General features: G+C 47.4%; 1 protein-coding gene across 1 annotated transcript; it reads right to left on the reverse strand.

Moving 5' to 3' along the window:
- Window positions 1–2436: 2436 nt before the first annotated feature.
- On the reverse strand, window positions 2437–19149 carry PLEK2 (pleckstrin 2). Its single transcript, XM_069465062.1, has 9 exons — window positions 19008–19149; window positions 14076–14240; window positions 10745–10926; window positions 8647–8738; window positions 8170–8357; window positions 7836–7937; window positions 5685–5768; window positions 3430–3508; window positions 2437–2922 (listed from the first exon to the last, which is right to left on the reverse strand). The coding sequence occupies exons 1-9, from the start codon at window positions 19047–19049 to the stop codon at window positions 2795–2797; spliced, it is 1062 nt and encodes a 353-aa protein (XP_069321163.1). The 5' UTR covers window positions 19050–19149; the 3' UTR covers window positions 2437–2794.
- Between the last annotated feature and the right edge of the window lie 202 nt (window positions 19150–19351).

The raw sequence follows: 19351 nt of genomic DNA on the forward strand, positions 1-19351 counted from the left end.
CAGGTGTACAAAATCTTTTTTGTTACTTTGCTTTTCTTCCTACTCTCTTATGATACTTGAGGTACCAATTATATTTAGTTTTATTCTTTATCCCTAGGATAACTATTAAAATACTTAAAGATTAAACCTAACCCACCTTAGTCATCCAGGACTAGACTTAATATTAAAGGAACTAGCAAATAGAAGAGTACTGGGGAGATAGTCTGTGCCATTTATGAAGGTTTGTCCCTTTAATTTAGTAGCCTGTATTAGCTTTTTAAATCCAAAAGTCTAACTTCAGATGGCAAAGTTTCCTGGAGGGAGCTGTGATTATTAGCCAACAAGGGAATATTTAGAGAATCTGGATGTACAAAAGTTGGCACATAGTTTTCACCTGTCTTTTTAGGTATCAAAAAAAGTTTATAAAGCTCATAACATCAAGAATGTCACCAAAATATAACAGGTGCTCTTTTGCTGTAGGCAGAGGAATTGAATTTTTTTTCTTTTTTGTTTACTGAAATTTTATACTTAAGAAGCCATAACTTGAGAAATCCTGGTGGCTTCCATGGTGAGTGATTTTTATCCCATATGGGCCTTTTGCTCAGTTTCATGACAATTTTGTAAATTAATAACCGTAGCCAGAGCGAGGATCAGTACTTCACTGATACCCGGAGGAAACGTAAAGCACACATACCCCTTGCTGACCTAAAATCAGCAGGGTTAATATACATACCAGGACAAGATGCACATACAGCTCTGAATAACTTGAGAAATAGGATTGGCAAAGAATTGAACAGCTTATCCATTGTATCTCCCACCAAAGCCTTTTCATTAAAAATGTTGGCAATTTCATCTACTACTCCCCACTCTGCCTGTGGTTGAGGTCAAGTGGTTAACAATTCATAACTGAAAACTACCAATAGTCTGGGTCTCATTTTTGCATAAATAATGCAAAATGCATTATTCCTTCCGGTCAATAATGGCTGGGAGGAAATAGGAACATTCAAACCATTTTGCAGATAGGTTTTATGGCAAAACAAGAAACCAGTTATGTGGATAATGTTTGAACACTTAAAGGGAGCTACAGAGACATGCTATGGATCTGCATCACACTAAGAACAGGTTATTACTCAGCTGCCATACTACAACCATTCATGACCTAGCTACTTTACACCAAGAACAAAATAAACCATTTGGGTTTTTTGTTGTTTTTTTAATAGAGACAGAGTCTTGCTCTGTCACCCAGACTGGAACTCCTGGGTTCAAGCAATCTTCCTGCCTCAGCCTCCCAAGTAGCTGAGACTATACTACACCTGGCTAATTTTTTAATTTTTTTGTAGTAATGGGGCTCTCACTACATTGCCCAGGCTGGTGTCCAACTCTTGGCCTCAAGCAGTCCTCCTGCCTTGGCTTCCTAAAGTGCATGAGCCACCACACCTGGCCAATTTTTAAAAATTCAAATGCCAGTACCTTGCCAAGACTTGTTCACTGATTTGCCTCGAGGTGATGGTCACTTACTTTCCAACCCATGGAGATACTGATATCTCCCAAAGTGAGGCACATGTGTGACAATTTGGAGGTGGGAAGCCATCAAACCAAATGCAGTTCAATTCATAACACCTGTTGATATTCACAAAGCAAAAAAACTATTTCCAGGGACATTAGACCCTGGTGAAATGCCAAATGGAAAATGGTGCTTTAAAAGGTGGTCTCTTCGAATATAAGGAATAAGTAAAACATGAGCTTGGAATTCCTGATCATTCAGGTTAGGTATGATAGACAAGATTAACAGGAGACAGTTTTAAGAGGACACATTTTTACTTAAGCACTTTGGAAGTATCCATTTCCCTTAAATGTAAGTTATGTATTTTATTCATTAAAAGAAGTCCAAGTACTCATACTTGGCAAAGAATGCTGGCAATAGCTTGTGCCAGATTACTGTATAAACTTGAAAGTAATAAAAATGTTCTTTAAAAATATTGTATGATACAGATTTTTCACTACGTAAGATTAACCTCCTAACTGGTGGTGTTTCTTGGTACCTCTGTGTCTCACTCAATGTTCATTTTAAAACCAAAATTTCATGCCTTGATTTAATTCTTTCTCATTTACATCTTTCTCTTCCTTACATCTTTTTCTAAATGCCCATTTTTCATAGAAGAGCTATATTTTTACGTTTTGTTTTTCATGTGTGTGACTAATTTCTCCAACTGAATCCATGACTTCTTTTCTGCAATGTATAATACTTATGCAGGCTTACTTTCTGAAGCAAAACAGTATTCTCTGCATGTTCCCACCATCCCCAACTCTAAGATGAATTATGTGTCTTAGTTACAGAAATATGAAATGTTTCTTGAAAACTATAAAACTTAAGATTCTAATAGCCAGAAACAAATGTCAATTTTTATTAATTCCAAAGGAGTTAAGAGTTGTTGATACTATCTCAGAGAGAGCCAAATGAGAATAGAGTTTTATTTGTTTAATAATATTACAGTATGGCCAGTGTTAGAGTTCCAAAAAAGGGAACCTACTTTGGTGCCCGAGGAAATGGCTATTTTTAATAATGGGCAAATGTCAATATGCTGATGCCTAATGGCTGTTCCAGTCTTTATCCAGTTAGTTGGTAACATGAAGATGGGGAAGGAAATAGCACCACAGCCATCTGTAATCTGAGAAACTCTTCAGGTGTCTCACTCCAAAGCAGTACAAAACGTACAAAGAAGTTAAAAGTCTTAACATACTTCCATTCTCCAGGAAATCCTGTCTATCATCTGGTAAAAGGAGGGAATCCTGGTCCGGTTCCCTCAGGTCCTTGTCATGTTAGCTTTTTGATAGCTTCAATCCACTCTGCTCGCTCTGCCTTGCTGCTGGCCTGGATGTAATAGTGTGTGTCATCCTTGGTAATCACTTTGAAGAGATTTCCCTGGACATTCCCTTTAACCCCTAAGCAGGAAAAAAAAAAAAAACAGTGATTGAATATCCGTGACTGCCTTCAGCTTGAGTCACCTGAAAGTCAACTGAGACATGGATAAAAACAAATATCCTAAACACAAAGGTATAAACCTCAATTTGCACATCCATAAGATGGGAATAATACTCTCTTCCTACCACAGCTGCCTGTTGTGAAGTTAATGTGATAAAGTGTGTTAACCCTAGAGCACTGTGGAAGCCTTAACTATCCTCAGGTGGAAGTTTATGGGCCAACAGCACAGAAACTGAAGGGAAAGAATATTAAAGACAAGCATTATTTAGTTGTATTCTTAAAACACTAAGAACACCCCACAGGTCCTTTCTGTAATTCAAGAATTCGCTTCAAAACTCATGCCATTCATTCTTGCTGAGAAAGCCCTGTTGATCTTCCAAGGCTCAGTCTTTTGTCACTGTGGCATTACTGAGGTACAGGCGGGAGGCCCCTGAGGTCTTCAGACCAGGGCTGAAGTTGCACCTTACCAGTGGGAACACCATTATCCTCCAGAGCAGACACGAGTGAACCACGGAGAGAAAACCCACCCACTGGCCTGTTCTCTTCCTGCAGAGGAAAGGAGACCTAATTAGGAATTTTGCAAATGCACAAAAGAGAAGAGTTGCACCCTCCCCTATAACCACCCTCTGTCAGGACAGCTAAAGAAGTCAGTGCAAGTCATTTGTAATAGAAGATGAAGCTGAACTTGGACATCACGTAGCCAAGTTGCATGCACCAGTAAGGAAGTTTGGGCTTCTTCATTTCACAGCCAGCAGCAGTAGTGCCCACCAATGTTGCTGTTACCAAGTCTGGAGGACTTAAAAATCAATCTGCTTTTCACTCCTGGAGACTCAAACAGACCCTCTGATCCAACACTTTGCTGGAAACATGTGCCGGCTTCCCTAAGCCTTGTATGCATCTTACCAACTAATTAGAGAAAATATGTATTTATAGTTATCGCTCCTGCAAAACTGATAATTCCTGCACATTGGACACCATTATACAAATCTCTAGGATGTGCCTGGCATGTAACCTGGTATGAAACAAAACTGTGGTTTGTGGTATCTCTGGATGACTCAGAGCAGTTTTACACACCAGATGCCTCAGGCCCCAGGATCCTTTCAGTTAATCAATAATCAACTTCATACTGCACGGTGGCCCAGCAAGAAGTACAGCAAAAAACAAAGCAGCTAAATAACAATCATGGGAATGGTGACGCTATTAAATACCAAAGGAGGGAAGGTTCAGAGGAGGAAGGGAGCCACCCCAGCCTGGAGTGTTCAAGGGCAGCCTCAGGAGGGACTGGAGACTTAAGGGGGCCTTAAGAGGTAAGTCCTGAGTGCAGGAGGAGCACTCAGCCCAAAAGGAGGAAGAGCCAGAGCAAAGCCAGGGAGCAAATGAATCGCACAATGGGTGAAAGGTGCTGGGCTGAGGCAGGGGACTCCTCCAGGGCTGAAATAGGTTGGGCTGGACTTTGGTGAGGATGAAATGCAAAACTGAAGTGTTTATTTCATTCATTCATTTAATATTTTTCCTTGCTTCCAAAAGGACTTGAAGTAGCCAGGAGAGAGCTTGACCTCTATCCTGTGGCCAAGTAACCATGACCCTGAAGAGGTCAACCAGTTCCTTCTGGAGGCCCAGGTGGTTGACCCTCAGGTGGCCCTCTGTGGCCTGGTAGGGTCCCAGGGGCCTCCATCACCTGATCTCAGCTGAGGGTGGGGGTTCCTGACTGAAGCTAAGTGAGGGAGGAACTGCCCACTCATCACTGTTTGACAAAACTAATAATGAAAATCATGTCTACCAAGACAAGGCTGAACAGCTCAACTGAAAGACCATTTTTCCTTCTTTCAACTGGAATTAGATTAACTTAGTATATGGTAAGACTTATCATCAGAAACTCAGAATAGCAATTTTTTGATCAATTAAAACAAGAAAATAAGTTATGGCTTAAATAGCATATGTAAAAGAAACTTTTCAAAACATAGGCTGGGGCTGGGCATGGTGGCTCATGCCTGTAATCCCAGCACTTTGGAATTACAAGGAAGACCAAGGCAGGAGGATCCTTTGAGGCCAGAAGTTCAAGACCAACCCTGGACAACATAGTGAGAACCTGTCTCTACCAAAAAAAAATTTTTCTACAAAAGTTTTTTTAAAAATTAGCTAGGCACGGTGGCACACACCTGTAGTACCAGCTACTCAAGAGGCTGAGGTGGGAGGATTGCTTGAGCCCAGGAGTTTCAGGTCACAGTGAGCTATGATCTCACCACTGCACTCCAGCCTGGGCTACAGAGACCCTGTCTCTAAAGACAAACAAAAAGCATAGCTGGGGTCAAGAAGCTGAGGGAGGCAGAATTAATGGGATCTTCAGAAAAGTGTGAAGAGGCTGGCAATTGCCAGGTAGGAGTCTCACAGTCAGCCCACCTGACCCTCCCTACTCACAAAGCAGGTTCTGAGGAAACTAGAAGATGCTTTTCCTCTGAAAGCGGTGAAGATCTCCTCCCCTAGGAAGTGGGGTGCGGTAGGGGGGGCAGGGGGGGTAGGGGCACAGAAGAAACCACTCAAGAGCAGGCGACTATGTGATGAAGGGAAAGAGTGGCTGGGACTGCAGAAGGAAGGAAAGGCCCAGTGCAGCCAGAGTTGCAGAAGGGAGCTGGGGGAAGGGAGGGAGTGTGTGCAGCGGCCCGGCTGTGCTGGGAGAGGGGTGTCTGGAAGCCTCACAACATGGCACCCATGCAGCACTCACTTTGGAAGGGTCGTAGTAATGCAGGAAAGCTGGGTCCTTCCTCAGAACAAAGCGACGGACCTTCCAGTTTTTCCTCTTGTGCCCCTGAGGCAAAGAAAGGGTTCAAGGCTCATTGGTGACAGCCATCTATCCCTTCTTCCTACTTCCATGCATCTAATGCCAAACCCCAACCAGCCAGCCTGCTCCAGTGGGACCACATTCTAACACCAGTCTGCCGGAAACCCCCGGATTGCGATGATGTGTCACAGACTTCCTTGACATCATCCCCTGCTCGGTGACACTAGCAAAAACACCATGATGTTCAGTCAAGTCAACAGAGCCAAGGAGAGTCTGTGCCAAAGGAAAGGGGCACATCGCCCGGATACCACTCAGGGCAAACAGGAGACGGACAAGGAGGAAGCAGGGGTCCACTGGACTGGGAGCTCACAGGCAAACTTGAACCCAAGGGTACTAGCTTTTTAAAGGTGAACTTTAGTCCAAAACCAAACCTACAGCTATACATATATTTGTGCACTTTACATGTGTGCCCGTATATACAGTAAAACCACTATAGCATTGTGAAAAAAGTGATGATTATATAATAAAATCTACGTGTGCAAGATTCTGACATGTGAGTGTGTGAGGAAAGAGAGAGAGAGACTTTCTTTGGCCTCACGCCCTAGATCATAAACCTCTTAGTCTGGAATACTCTGAGTGCCCCCCATGCCCTCCTCAGGCTCTCCCAGGGGTCTCTGTACTCCCGCAGTAAGGACCCCCATCAGGCCCAGCAGAAGCAGGGCGCTGGAGGCAGACAGGCAACTGTGCGGATGGTAAATGATCTAAGAGCCGATGGGGATCCTGATACCCAAGGAGCGGTGACGACAACAGACACACACATTCATGTGGTACATAATATGTGCACAGACACAAGGGCACTTCCTGTGCCAGGGCCATGGCGATTTGTTTTTCTTGGGCACAAGCAGAAAAGCTGAAGGGGTGACTGGGACATGGTTTCCCTCCAGTGTAGGAGTAGTAGCCATGGTCAGTTTTAAACACTGAATTTCCACTGCAGAATCTGATCTTCAACCTACCCGTGTGGGTGTAGAAAATAACTATTTTTAGTTCAGGAAGTGTATCAGAGGGGTGTGCAGAGCCTCACAAAGGAAGGCAGAGACCCCAGGAAGCAGAGGGGCAGCAAATACAAAAAAACATCATGCCAATGGCCGGGCGCGGTGGCTCACGCCTGTAATCCTAGCACTCTGGGAGGCCGAGGCGGGTGGATTGCTCAAGGTCAGGAGTTCGAGACCAGCCTGAGCGAGACCCCGTCTCTACTAAAAATAGAAAGACATTATATGGACAACTAAAAATCTATATAGAAAAAATTAGCCGGGCATAGTGGCACATGCCTGTAGTCCCAGCTACTCGGGAGGCTGAGGCAGTAGGATCGCTTAAGCCGAGGAGTCTGAGGTTGCTGTGAGCTAAGCTGACGCCACGGCACTCACTCTAGCCTGGGCAACAAAGTGAGACTCTGTCTCAACAACAAAAAAAAAAAACATCATGCCAAGCCCGGGCACGGTGGCTCACGCCTATAATAGGATTCTGGGAGACCAAGGCGAGAGAATCACTTGAGGTCAGGAGTTCAAGACCAGCCTGAGCAAGAGTGAGACCCCATCTCTACTAAAAGTAGAAAAAATTAGCTGGGTGTCATGGCGCAAGACTGTACTCCCAGATATTGGGAGGCTGAGGCAGGAGGATCGCTAGAGCCCAGGAGTTTGAGGTTGCTGTGAGCTAGGCTGATGCCATGGCACTCTAGCCTGGGCAACAGGGTGAAACTCTGTTTCAAAAAAAAAAAAAACATCAAGCCCATCAGCAACATCCTCCAAGACAAATACACAAAACTGTACAATTCAGCAGAAGTTGTGTTTTGATGTTGGGATAATTACATGCGTGTACAATACATTTTCCCTGAACAACCCACGTGTCTGTCTGGTGCACATCTGTGTGTTCTTTGATTTGCTCCAGGTGGCTGGCGCTGGGCTCCTGCTTTCGCAGATGCTGTTGGTAACTGGTGCCCTCCAGCTGTCTCAGCCCTTCCCTCCCTCTGGGCTCATTCCTCCCTCCCCAGAGTTTGAGAACTGTCCATCTGTCCTCCCAGCTCCAAGGCAGCCATACCTGCTTGGCCAGATAGCCTTGTTTCACCACCATGCCACTTAGCTCCACAGTGCTGAGACTCATTTCTTCCTTGGGGCTCATTTTCTTCTTGTAGCTCTCAGCCTAGTGGGAAGGAGACAGGAAGACTCTGTTCCAGAAAAGACCCAGGCCCAGGCTGTGGGGGCTGCCAGAGGGAAAAGGAAATTCCTTAACTACAGACACCCCACTGTACTTCAGGATGAAGCTGGCCCCCAAACCCTAGGCCTCTCCCCATGACTGCGGGCCCCCTACCCTGCTCTGTTGCCTCTTTCTTCCCACTGCCCTGATGGCAAGAGGAACCCATTCCCTAACTTACAAAAGTGTACAGGGCAGTGGAGTCATCCAGGAACTGCTCAGCCAGATCCCCAGAGCGAACAGCTCCCAGGCTTCGGACACCCACGGGCCTGAGGAAATTCTCCTCCATGAGCATGGAGGCCAGAGTCACTGCCTCCAAACGGTTGGCTGCGAAGCTGTTGGAGATGAGCCAGTCCACCAGGGAGGAGCCTGGCCCAGGGCGGCACCAGTCAGACCATGGGCTATAGACCAGGGTGCTTGGTCAATGAACTAATTGACCTTGACCTCCTGGGTAGCCTCTGGGCTCTACTCAAGAGCTGACTGAAGGCCACGCTGCACAGAGCTGTGGCTGCACCCACGTGTGGCCATCTCAGGCCAGCCTGTTGCCCAGCAGGCGGCTCTGGCCTCAGCACAGTCTGGTCAAGAACATGGCTGAGCCCTGGATCGCCATGGCCCAGGTCTCTACTGCCCAGCCCAGCCCCTGATGGGGCAGGCTCACCTAGGAAGGTCTTTTTGTAGGTGCTTCCCTGCTCCATGTTGGGGCTTGAACGGATTCCACTGCTGCTGTCGTGCATCTTGTCCATGATGCGACTACACGGGAGGAAAGGCAAAGGAGAGGGGACCCTCATCACATTGACAGGTGCAAAGGAGGGTCCATGAGTCACTGCTAAGGATATAAAGCAAGTGGCAAACGGTGTGATACACACCACAGGGAAAGGGGGCTACTGCATGGCAAGAGTGACACCATCTCAAAGTGAAACCATCCTGATGACCAATGTTTGACTCCTGCATACCAAGGTGTTCCCGTAGCATAGACAACCCTTCATAAAGAAACAACAACTGTAGCACAGATACCCCCATAAAGATGTTTATCTAACCTCCCCGGCAGTCACGCATTTCACAAGAAAATCTGACCAGCTGCGTATGTTTTACCAAACAAAGTATGGTAAAACATACTGGAGGATGGCTACAGGGATGTACCGTCTCTCAGCTGCCAGAAACATCGCTTCTGTTTATAAATCCCTATTAAATGTTTCTTTATGAGAAACTGGATTTGCCAGCCTCTTTCTTCAGCCTCTCAGCTCCCTCGACCTTTGGGGGTAGTTTGCATATACCTGCTCGCTGCAGAGCAGGGGGTATTCGGTTCTGCATCAGCATGTGAGAGGCGGGATTTTTCAGGCATTTCTTACTCTTGGTCATCTAAATGTTCTAACATTGCTATGCTAGACACACACTATTTTTGTAGTAAGACTAAAGAGCTGGGAGTTTTAACTTAAAAACAAGAGTGTACAATAGCCCACAGGATTCTCTAAGATCTGCTGCATGAAGTCCAAACCCCTCCAGCTACTTCTCAAATCATTTTTGAATCCACCTGCCTACCCACCCTTATCTGCAGCTGTTCCTCCCCACAGCCTCCAGGGTTCAGCAGCTCCCTAGACCCACTGAAGCTGTACAGTCAAGGTTTCAGTGCCTGGTATGGAGTTTTTATGAGCCCAGGAATGGACTCAAGCCACGTCTTTGATGGGTATAGCAGTTCTGCTGCCTGGGAGTTCAGGGGGTGTTTCCTGCAGATGGAACAGTTTCTGTGATGGGGACTCCTTTCACACATCCCTGCTTTACAGTATCACCTCCACCACTGACAAACTTTCCTTCTGCTCTGTGGGACAATGACGGCCACCAATGGAAGATCTTTCCTCATTTTCTATTTCTTTACTTATGCTGGAAAGCCCCTGAGATGAGACCTTGTTTATTCCTGTCGCATCTGCTGAGACCTAGCACAGTGCAGAGCTTGCAGTAGGCTCTGAATAACAGTGTCTTGAATGCATGAATGAGGAGCCCCACCAAGCAGGAAGGCAACTGCTACCAGAACACATCATTCTTGCCACCAGGTAGCAAACAAGGCCAATGACTTGGTTGGTGGAGATTTGCTACAGTTTGAATGTTTCTCTCCTCCAAAACTCATGTTGAAACTTAGTCCTCGATGTGGCAGTATTGAGAAGTGGGGCCTTTAAGAGGTGATTGGGTCATGAGGGCTCTGCCCTCATAATGGATTAATGGAGTAAATGGGTTAACGGACCAATGGAGCATCATGGGAATGGGACTGGTGGCTTTATAAGAGGAGAGATCTAAACTAGCACACTCAGTCTCCTTGCCATGTGACGCCCTGTGCCATATGGAGCAAGAAGGTCCTCACCAGATGCAACCCCTAGATCTTGGACCTCTCAGTCGCAATAACTGTAAGAAACAAATTCCTTTTCTTTGTAAATTACCCAGTTTTAGGTATTCTGTTATAAGCAACAGAAAGCAGACTAAGACAAGACAGCACCTGGGCTGAAACAGAAGGGAGGTCTCGTGTCACAGAGGCCAAGAGAAGCAGCAAGGGCCCCGAGAGACCACACAGGAACAGGGCAGTTAGACAGAGCCTTTCCCAGGCTGAAGTCCCTGAAGCACAGTGGTGGTACCAGCCAGGCTGTGCAGCTAGCACAGAGTCCCCCAGGAGGCCTGGTCCCCCTCCCCACTGCACACAGGCGGGACAGGCTGTAGCAAAGCCAGGCAGGGGAAGGGGGAGGGGGAGGCGCAGGGGCAGGGGCACTCACTGCAGGCTGATGTGAGGCGGCAGCTTGAAGGAGTTCTTCAATATGTGGAGTTGCTGGACCTTCCCCGGCTGCCCTGCGTGAATAGCCCCTGTTATCTCGAAGGCCCAGGCGTCCCTGTCCTCTCGAGAGCAGGCCTCCAGGAAGTACTCTGTGGATGTTCGCGTCTTCAGCTTAATGATGAGCTGTGGGATGAGACAGCCGGTCAGAGCACAGCAGGCAAGAGAGTGTGGACAGCAAAACAGCAGGGCCTTGGCGAATCTAGGAGACTGTGTAGTCCAGGGACTGCCTAATGCCCTGACCCCTCGACCACACCCCAGCAGGTGGCCTTTAAAGATTCGCTTGGACACCTACAATGACAAGGAACTCACGGCCTCATAAGGCAGCCTTTCTCTTTTGGACAGAGTAGGTAGTGTAGGGACTGCTCCCTGGACACTCTGGTTCTGATTCTGTCTCTTAGAACCATATCGATAAAGTCTCACCTGCTACGACTTAGAACCACATAGATGAAGTCTCACCTCCTGTGACAGCCCCTGTGCTAAAGTGGAAAATGCCCAGGCTTTAAAGTCAGACTGCTCTGAACGCAAACTCCAGCTCTGCCACTTCGCTATGGATGCCTGGGCACATTCCCTGACCTACTGAGCCTCAGTTTTCCCATCTGTAATAACAGGATATGAATGTCTGCCTTGAAGAAACTATTAGCTATTCACCCTTTGATCTTCTTTTCTTGCATCTAAGCATCCACAAGTTTTTCCCACACTCCTCACCTGATGCAGTTTAAGCGCTTTCTCAACCAGTTCACTCTCTGCTCAATGTCCTGCACTTGGGCAACATTCTTATAAAATACAACCCATGGGCCAGGTGCGGTGGCTCACGCCTGTAATCCTAGCACTCTGGGAGGCCGAGGTGGGTGGATCGTTTGAGCTCAGGAGTTCGAGACCAGCCTGAGCAAGAGCAAGACTCCGTTTCTACTAAAAAAAATAGAAAGAAATTATATGGACAACTAAAAATGTATATAGAAAAAATTAGCCGGGCATGATGGTGCATGCCTGGAGTCCCAACTACTCGGGAGGCTGAGGCAGAAGGATCGCTTGAGCCCAAGAGTTTGAGGTTGCTGTGAGCTAGGCTGATGCCACGGCACTCTAGCCAGGGCAAAAGAGTGAGACTCTGTCTGAAAAAAAAAAAAAAAGAAAGAAAAGAAAAGAAAACATTTACTAAGCATCTGTTATACTGTGTGCCCAGACATTGTGTGTCCTCTTAAGGTGCTAAAAGCAAGAAGATTCCGAGTCAGTCTTTTCCCAGGCTCAGCATCCTCCAGTGGTCCTACTGCCACCCCACCAGAAAGCCACCCCTGCCACACTTCTGCTTCTTTCATAATGCTGTCTCGTGTTCATCCCTTCTTTTTTCCTTATTTCATGCCTAGTTTTTGTTTGTTTGTTTGTTTTTGTTTTTGAAGACAGGGTCTCACTCTCTTACCCAGGCTGGAATGCAGTCATGCAATAATAGCTCACAGCAACCTCACACTCTTGGGCTCAATCAGTCCCCCTGCTCTGCCTCAGCCTCCTGAGCAGCTGGGACTACAAGCGTGCACCACCATACCTGGCTAACTTTTTTAATTTTTTTTTTTTTTTTTTTTGTAGAGATGGGTTCTCACTATGTTGCCCTAGCTGGTCTCAAACTCCTGGCCTCAAGTGTTCCTCTTGCCTTGGCCTCCCAGAGTACTAAGATTATGGGTGTGAGCCAACATACCCCTCCCCTAGATTATTTTAATAGCTCCTTTTGTTTTCTTTTTTTTTTTTTTTTTTTTTTTTTTGAGACAGAGTCTCACTCTGTTGCCCAGGCTAGAGTGAGTGCCGTGGCGTCAGCCTAGCTCACAGCAACCTCAAACTCCTGGGCTTAAGCGATCCTCCTGTCTCAGCCTCCCGAGTAGCTGGGACTACAGGCATGCGCCACCATGCCCGGCTAATTTTTTCTATATATATTTTTAGCTGTCCATATAATTCTTTTCTATTTTTAGTAGAGATGGGGTCTCGCTCTTGCTCAGGTTGGTCTCGAACTCCTGAGCTCAAACGATCCGCCCACCTCGGCCTCCCAGAGAGCTAGGATTACAGGCGTGAGCCACCGCGCCCGGCCTCCTTTTGTTTTCTTATTTGAGAAAAAATTTGAAACTACCAAAGAGTACACAATTTAACATAATAAATGCTAATAAACCCATCCTCCAGAATTGACCATAATTAATATTTTCTTATACTTAGAAGGCTCCTTAATTGACTTCATTGTCTCCAGTCTCTCTCCTGTACACGGCAGGCATGGAAGAGTCAGAGAAGAAAAACATGCTAAGAAAGGAGAAAATACTAAGATCCCTTTTTTATGGACCGAGAAAACTTAATAGTAACTGAGATTAGTTCCTCGTTTTAGTCTTTCTAAGAGTTTTCATCAGTCCATTCTCTCACTCGAAACCGTCGATGGTTCGTTATTATCTCCACCTGGCCCGAACGCAGCTCCTCTCACTCCTTCCGTGAACTTTCCCGTTCGGTCACGCTGGCTGCCCTTTTCCCCAAAAGACATCCCCCTCTCCCTGCACACTCTTCTCCTCGCTTTCGCTCAAGACACTGCACCTGTCCAGATGTCTGCCTCTCTCCTTGTTCCTCCTTTGCCCACATCTCTATTTCTGAAGCCATCCCTGACCCAGACAGCCTAAAACCCTCCTCTTCAGGGACAGAGCGTTCTCTGCAGCTCATGATATCTGTACCATCATTTGAAATGCTAAATGTTTTTCAATTAACCACTTGCTTTCCCACTAGGACGATTAACTCCATGAAGAAGCAATCTTACCATTTTCTTCCTTGACTCCTCCACACCTAGCAAATTTCTTGGCATGTAACAGGCCCTCAGTAAAGAATTGATTGATAGACTTTTCTGGTGGTGGGGTTGAAGCCACCCTTGGTTTCTGGAACATGCACCCCTCAGGGAATGAAGGCCATCATACTGAACCCCAAGATAGCAGCAATTACACACATCTGTGTGGCGCCTGCCTCGTAGCCTACAAAGTGTTTCAACAGCCCGTGACCTTCATGAGCCTCATCACAACCATGGGAGATACTCAGCTGTAATTATTTCAGCCCATTTTATAGATGAGGAACAGAGGCTCAGAGATTTGTAACTACTTGCCCGAGATCGCATGCCTGGTGCTTGGGGGAGCTGGGATTTGAATCCAAGTTTTTCAGTGATAACGCTGAGCTCTTCCATTTCCCAAAGCCACCTTCCCCAAAGAGGCCAGAGGTGAGAAAGACCTGGGGCAGGGAGCAGCCCAGCGACAGGGGCCTTCACTTACCGGTCGGTTTTCATACTCCAGGCAGGGGCAGGTGATGGTGCAGCCATCCAGGAGGATGCGGCCCTTGGGAGGGGTCACTCTCCGACCCCCCTCAAGCTTGTAGTACACCAGAGTGTTCTGCCGAAGGATGAACCATCTCGCCTTCCAGTTGTGGACGATGTGGCCCTACAAGCAGACAGAAAAGCTGTGAGGTAAGGCGGTCGCGGGGAGAGGTGTCCAGTGGCTCAGGTAACCAGACTGTGCCAGGAGACAACTCCCCAACAAGGAAAAAAGCAGTACTTTTGTCTGGATCTCTCTGTCATCTGTTTTGAGTGTGTAGAAAAGGACTTTGGTATTGACCTTCTAGTACCATTTGGCCTTTTTTTCTGGTTATAAACCTTGAAAGAAACTGCAAAGTAAAAAGAACAGAAAAATCACCCACCTGTAATCCTCCTACTCGGAGACAGCCAGTTAACATTTTGTATTTCCTTTACGTTCTCTTTCCTTTTACTTTTTACATTCTGATTTTCTTTAAGACCATTTTATTTGTAGTTTTATTTTCTAGTTTTTGTTTTATTTAGCCTTGTTGAGCATCTTCTCCCACCATTAAATTTCTTTAAAATATTTCTTTTTTAGAGATGGGGTCTCACTATGTTGCCCAGGCTGGTCTCAAACTCCTGGCCTCAAGCAATCCTCCCGCCTGAGCTGCTTGAGTAGATGGGACTGAGCTGTGAGTCACCATGCCCGGCTAAAACATCCTTTTTAATAACCACTATATGAATGCATAATGTACTTGCCAATCGCTTATTGTTTGTAACTAAGGTTGTTTCATTTTTTCACTATCATAAACAATTTTGCATTAAATATCCTTGCATGTAAATTTTTACCTGCATCTCTGATTTTTTCCCTTAGGTTATATTCCTAGAAAGACTATGATTAAAGAACTTGAGCAACTGGTAAAGGTGAAGCCACAAATAGTCTGCCAATGCTAAGGACTCCAAGAGTCTTACCTAGCCAGGTGTGGCAGACTTAAAAGGAAGGGGTAGTTTTGGGGATTCTCAGATGGGACATAGAGCCAATGGACAGAACAGTCAGTGAAGGCAGAGAGCCTGTTTCTAGAACAGACATGGATGGAGGAATGTCTGCTGAGGGACCAGAAAGGAATGAGTTTGGTACACACTCATGAAAGTACTTCCTTGGCATATTTCTGAGCAAAGCCCAATTTAGGGCTAGGTTCTAACCAACAGAGATGTGCTTTATGTCTGAATCAAAGTCTATTTCCCTAATCTATTCATTTCCTTGCCTAGCATTTATTAATATCAAAGACCCTTTCAGTTCTCACATCTAGGGTGCAATGATCCTCTTCCATGCTCAGCATGTACTGAGAGCTGCTAGGGAACCAAAAGTTAGAAGGAATAGTCTGCACCAAAGTTATGTGTGCATAGAAACTGGGATAACCCACAAAACTGGCAAGAAAGCACCACTGTCTCTGCTCTACAGATAGGCCACACCATGCACAGAGGGCACAGTGACTGATCCAGAGTCACCAGGCAAAATGAGTCGGAAAACAAAAAAAAAATGGTCATAGAAGCTAAAAAAGAACCCAGGCCTCCATCCACCTGGGCACTTGTCCCAGGCTTAGGGAAGCCTCCCTCTTCAGGTTGTAAGCAGCTGGCTGGGGCCACAGGCCAGCTGAAGCAGTGGGTGGCTTGGAGTTTCTAGAGCCTCTTTACGGGAAAGGAGGAGGGCCCAGAAGCTGGGATAGCACTTCAGGGCTGGGCTTAAGAGACACAGAATGTCACACTTGGAGAGACCCTTAGAAAAAGCCTACCCTACTCCCTAACTTTAAAGATGAGGAAACAGCCAGGTGAGGCAGCACACACCTGTAATCCCAGCTATTTGGGAGGCTGAGGCAAGAGGATCATTTCAGGGCAGGAATTTAAGACCAGCCTGGTCAACATAAGGGAGACCCTGTCTTTAAAAAAATTAATAAAAAATTTAAAATTTTTTTTAAATTAAAAAAAGATAAACAGGCCCAGAAAAGTTTTGCTTGAGGCCATACAACCCCCAAAAAAGCAGAGATGGTACCTATTATAGATTGAATTGTGTTCCCAGAAAAGATAAATTAAAGTCTTAGTCTCTGATACCTGTGAATGTGATCTTATTTGGAAACAAGGTCTTTCAGATGTAATTGAGTTTAGATGAAGTCACACTGGACTAGGGTGGGCACTAATCCAATATGACCAGTGTCCCTACAGGAAGAGGAAAATTTGGACGCTGAGAGAGACACAGGGAGTGGACACACAGGGAGAGGATGGTCACGTGACAATGGAGACCGCAGTTGGCGCGATGCATCCTCGGGCCAGGGAACTCGGCAAACACCAGAAGCTGCAAGAGGCAAAGCAGGCTCCTCGCCTATAGGTTTCAGAGGCAGCGTGGCCCTGCCATCACCTTCATTTTGGACTTCTAACCTCCACAACGCCTTCCTTTTTTCTTCTTTGAATATTTTCTATGTTTTATTTTATTTATTTAAATTTTTAAAATTGTCTTCATTTTTTTGCTGTCCTCCGTAGGCCAGGAGATATTTTTTCTTTACTCATATCTTTTTACTGTTTGTATTTTAATACCATAAACATTTTTAACATCTGCATAACCATAATTTAATTAATCATTTGTTTATATGAGGGGACATATAGGTAGTTTTTTCTCTGCATAAATGACTCTTTGTTCATAAGGCTTTTAGAGTATTTCCTTGGGAGAGAGTCCTACGTGTGAAACTCCTAGTCCAAAGCCTGTTCACATCGCAATGTTGTTTAAGACACGATCCCGGCAGCAATGCCTAAAAGTGCTTCTGCCTCTTCTCTCAGGAAAAGCATCCCCTACTTTCCTCCCCTCACTTGCCCCGGAGCCCCGCCCAGCAAGCGCCTTGCATTTTGCCTGGAGCTTTGCTGCTTTCTTGTCTGGGCGGGATTCAGCGCCAAATCCTTCGTGCCCCTGCCTGTCTGTCTCCAGCTTTGCCCTGACTGGGGATGACTGTTCGACACTCTGGCTTCCAGCTCGGGCCTTGCCCCAGCTGAGCTGTAAACCCTCCTAAATCTACGGTATCCACGGCCCCCGCAGCCCTGCAACTTCCCCAGTGGACACGGGGACTGCTGTGGCCACCCAGGAGGAAAGCGGAAACGGGGTGGTGGGGGCGAGGGGGGGAATTGAGATTAACCAGCAGGTGGGACCACGGCAGGGGCACTCACTGGGGCCACATCCCTCACCCTGCAGGAAGGGGTGAGGCTTCCGCTGGCCTCAGGCTCAGGCTCGAATCCCAGTCTTTGGGTTTGGCTGGAATGAGCTTTAGGCATTTCAGCCAAGCCCTCTCCTTTCCGTGGGCTTTTGGGACCATACTGGTTGACTCTCTTCATTTTTCTGCATCCTGGCTTCCCTACCAGGCCATCCAGAAGAGAACTCCCACCCTTCTCCTGGCAATATCCCACGAGATCTGCGGTCCTCTGACTGCTCCTCAGACTCTGTGGCGGCAGGGGTGGGGAACCCTGTGAGGTAATCCCCAAAGGAGGAGGTTAACAAAGGCCCCTCTGCAGGGTGTGCCCACCAACCTCCCCCCAACTCACACTCTCCCTCCCACCTCACAGTAAAGTGTGAGACACAGCCTGTCTCTCTTCCACATACCCTGAGGGACCAGCCTATCACTTCGTCACAGTGGCATGAAGTGGGTGTGGCATGTTGTGCTGCTTGTACCCAGTCTGACCCTTGATCAGGCATCAGCCTTCTACCTTCCTGGTTCACAGTTTTGAGCAAACAACATACCTGCTCTCCTGTATCAAATAATGTGCAACATAATTCGGACACATTATGTGGGGACATGAAAGTGATTTGAGACTTCAAGGCAGATAGTGCTCATCTGGCCACCAGGGGAAGCCACCAGGGGAGGCAATGCGTCCAGCCCCTTCATCCCTCACCATCCTCCTCCCAAAGCTGTAAACTCGGAAGAGCCAAAAGGCTCAGCCCCAGATGTATATGTCTGCATGCTATGCTATTATGTTAGCATAAATGTTTAGTGTTCACATCAATGCTAAAATTAAAAATAATTTTTTAAATATCAAACTTCCTCTTGCAGCTGCTTTCTCGTTCACTTTCTACCTAGATCCCAGGCATCCTATTTTTGTTTGGAATCTTGCTTACTGTGGGCCCTTGGCCGAGTGGGGGCACAGCTGAGGACGGGGGGTCAGAACATGGGGTTCCAGTTCCAGCTGTGACTAGCTCTGGAGCTCTGAGCAAGCTACTTCATCTGATCCTGTTTCCCCATCTGTAGCAGAGTGATAACTACGCTCCGTGCATGGCACGGGGTAGACAGGAAAAGGTTTGGGTCAACCTGAGTGGGTTTGATCCTGACTCCACCACCCTGGGTGACCCTGAGCAGGTTACTTAGCCTCCCTGAGCTGTGTTTTCCCTCTTGGTGAAAGGGGGGTAACGTGGTACTGCTGACCCCAGGACTGCAGGGAGGATTAAACCAGACCATGTCCAGGACTGGAAAACAGTAAGTGCTCAAAGAGCACAGCCTTCCTCCTTCCTCGCACACCTATGTTATTTTAATAAATTACATGTAAACATTATACTAGTCATAATATTTTAATAAGTTGTTTTGAGATATCCACGTCGGCACCCGCCCCGGCCCCAAACCGCCCTAATCGAGCGGGATTCTCGTCCTTGCCTGTGCCGCGGCCCCTCTTTTCTGTCTAAAGCTTCCCTCCCGCTCCGTTCCAACGTCCAACCACTGTCCACCCCGCTGTCCCCACGGACACTCAGCTCCGCCCGGCAGGGCCCGGGGCAGCCGGATCCCGCCGTCGGGGCCGGGGCTGGAGGGCGCGCGTCCGGCCAGGCTCCAGCGAGACGCGGCGGCGCGTCCCCACCCGGGGCAATGTCCCGCGGTTCGGGAGCACTCACCCTCTTGACAAGGAAGCCCTCCTTGAGCACGCCGTCCTCCATGTCGCCCGCGCCGGGCCTCCCCAGGTGCGCCGTCCCCGCTCCCCGCGCTCCTCCGCGCCCGCGCAGCCCGCGCCGCCCGCGCCCGCGGCGCCCAGGAAGCGGCTCCGACGCCTCCCAGGCGCGTGTCCAGAGCCCGAGGCTTCGGGGCCTCCAGGGCAGGAAGTCAGACCAGGTCTGGATTTCTGAAGTGACGTTTCCACCTGAAGGTGCTCCGGGGCCCGTGGTAGTCCTCAGGGTACAGAGTCTGCAGACCCCGCCCCGCCCGCTCCGACTGGGCAGCGAGCTCCTCCAGGTGCACCCTG

This window comes from Eulemur rufifrons, chromosome 2, assembly GCF_041146395.1.
Source record: "Eulemur rufifrons isolate Redbay chromosome 2, OSU_ERuf_1, whole genome shotgun sequence".
Classification (NCBI taxonomy): domain Eukaryota; kingdom Metazoa; phylum Chordata; class Mammalia; order Primates; family Lemuridae; genus Eulemur; species Eulemur rufifrons.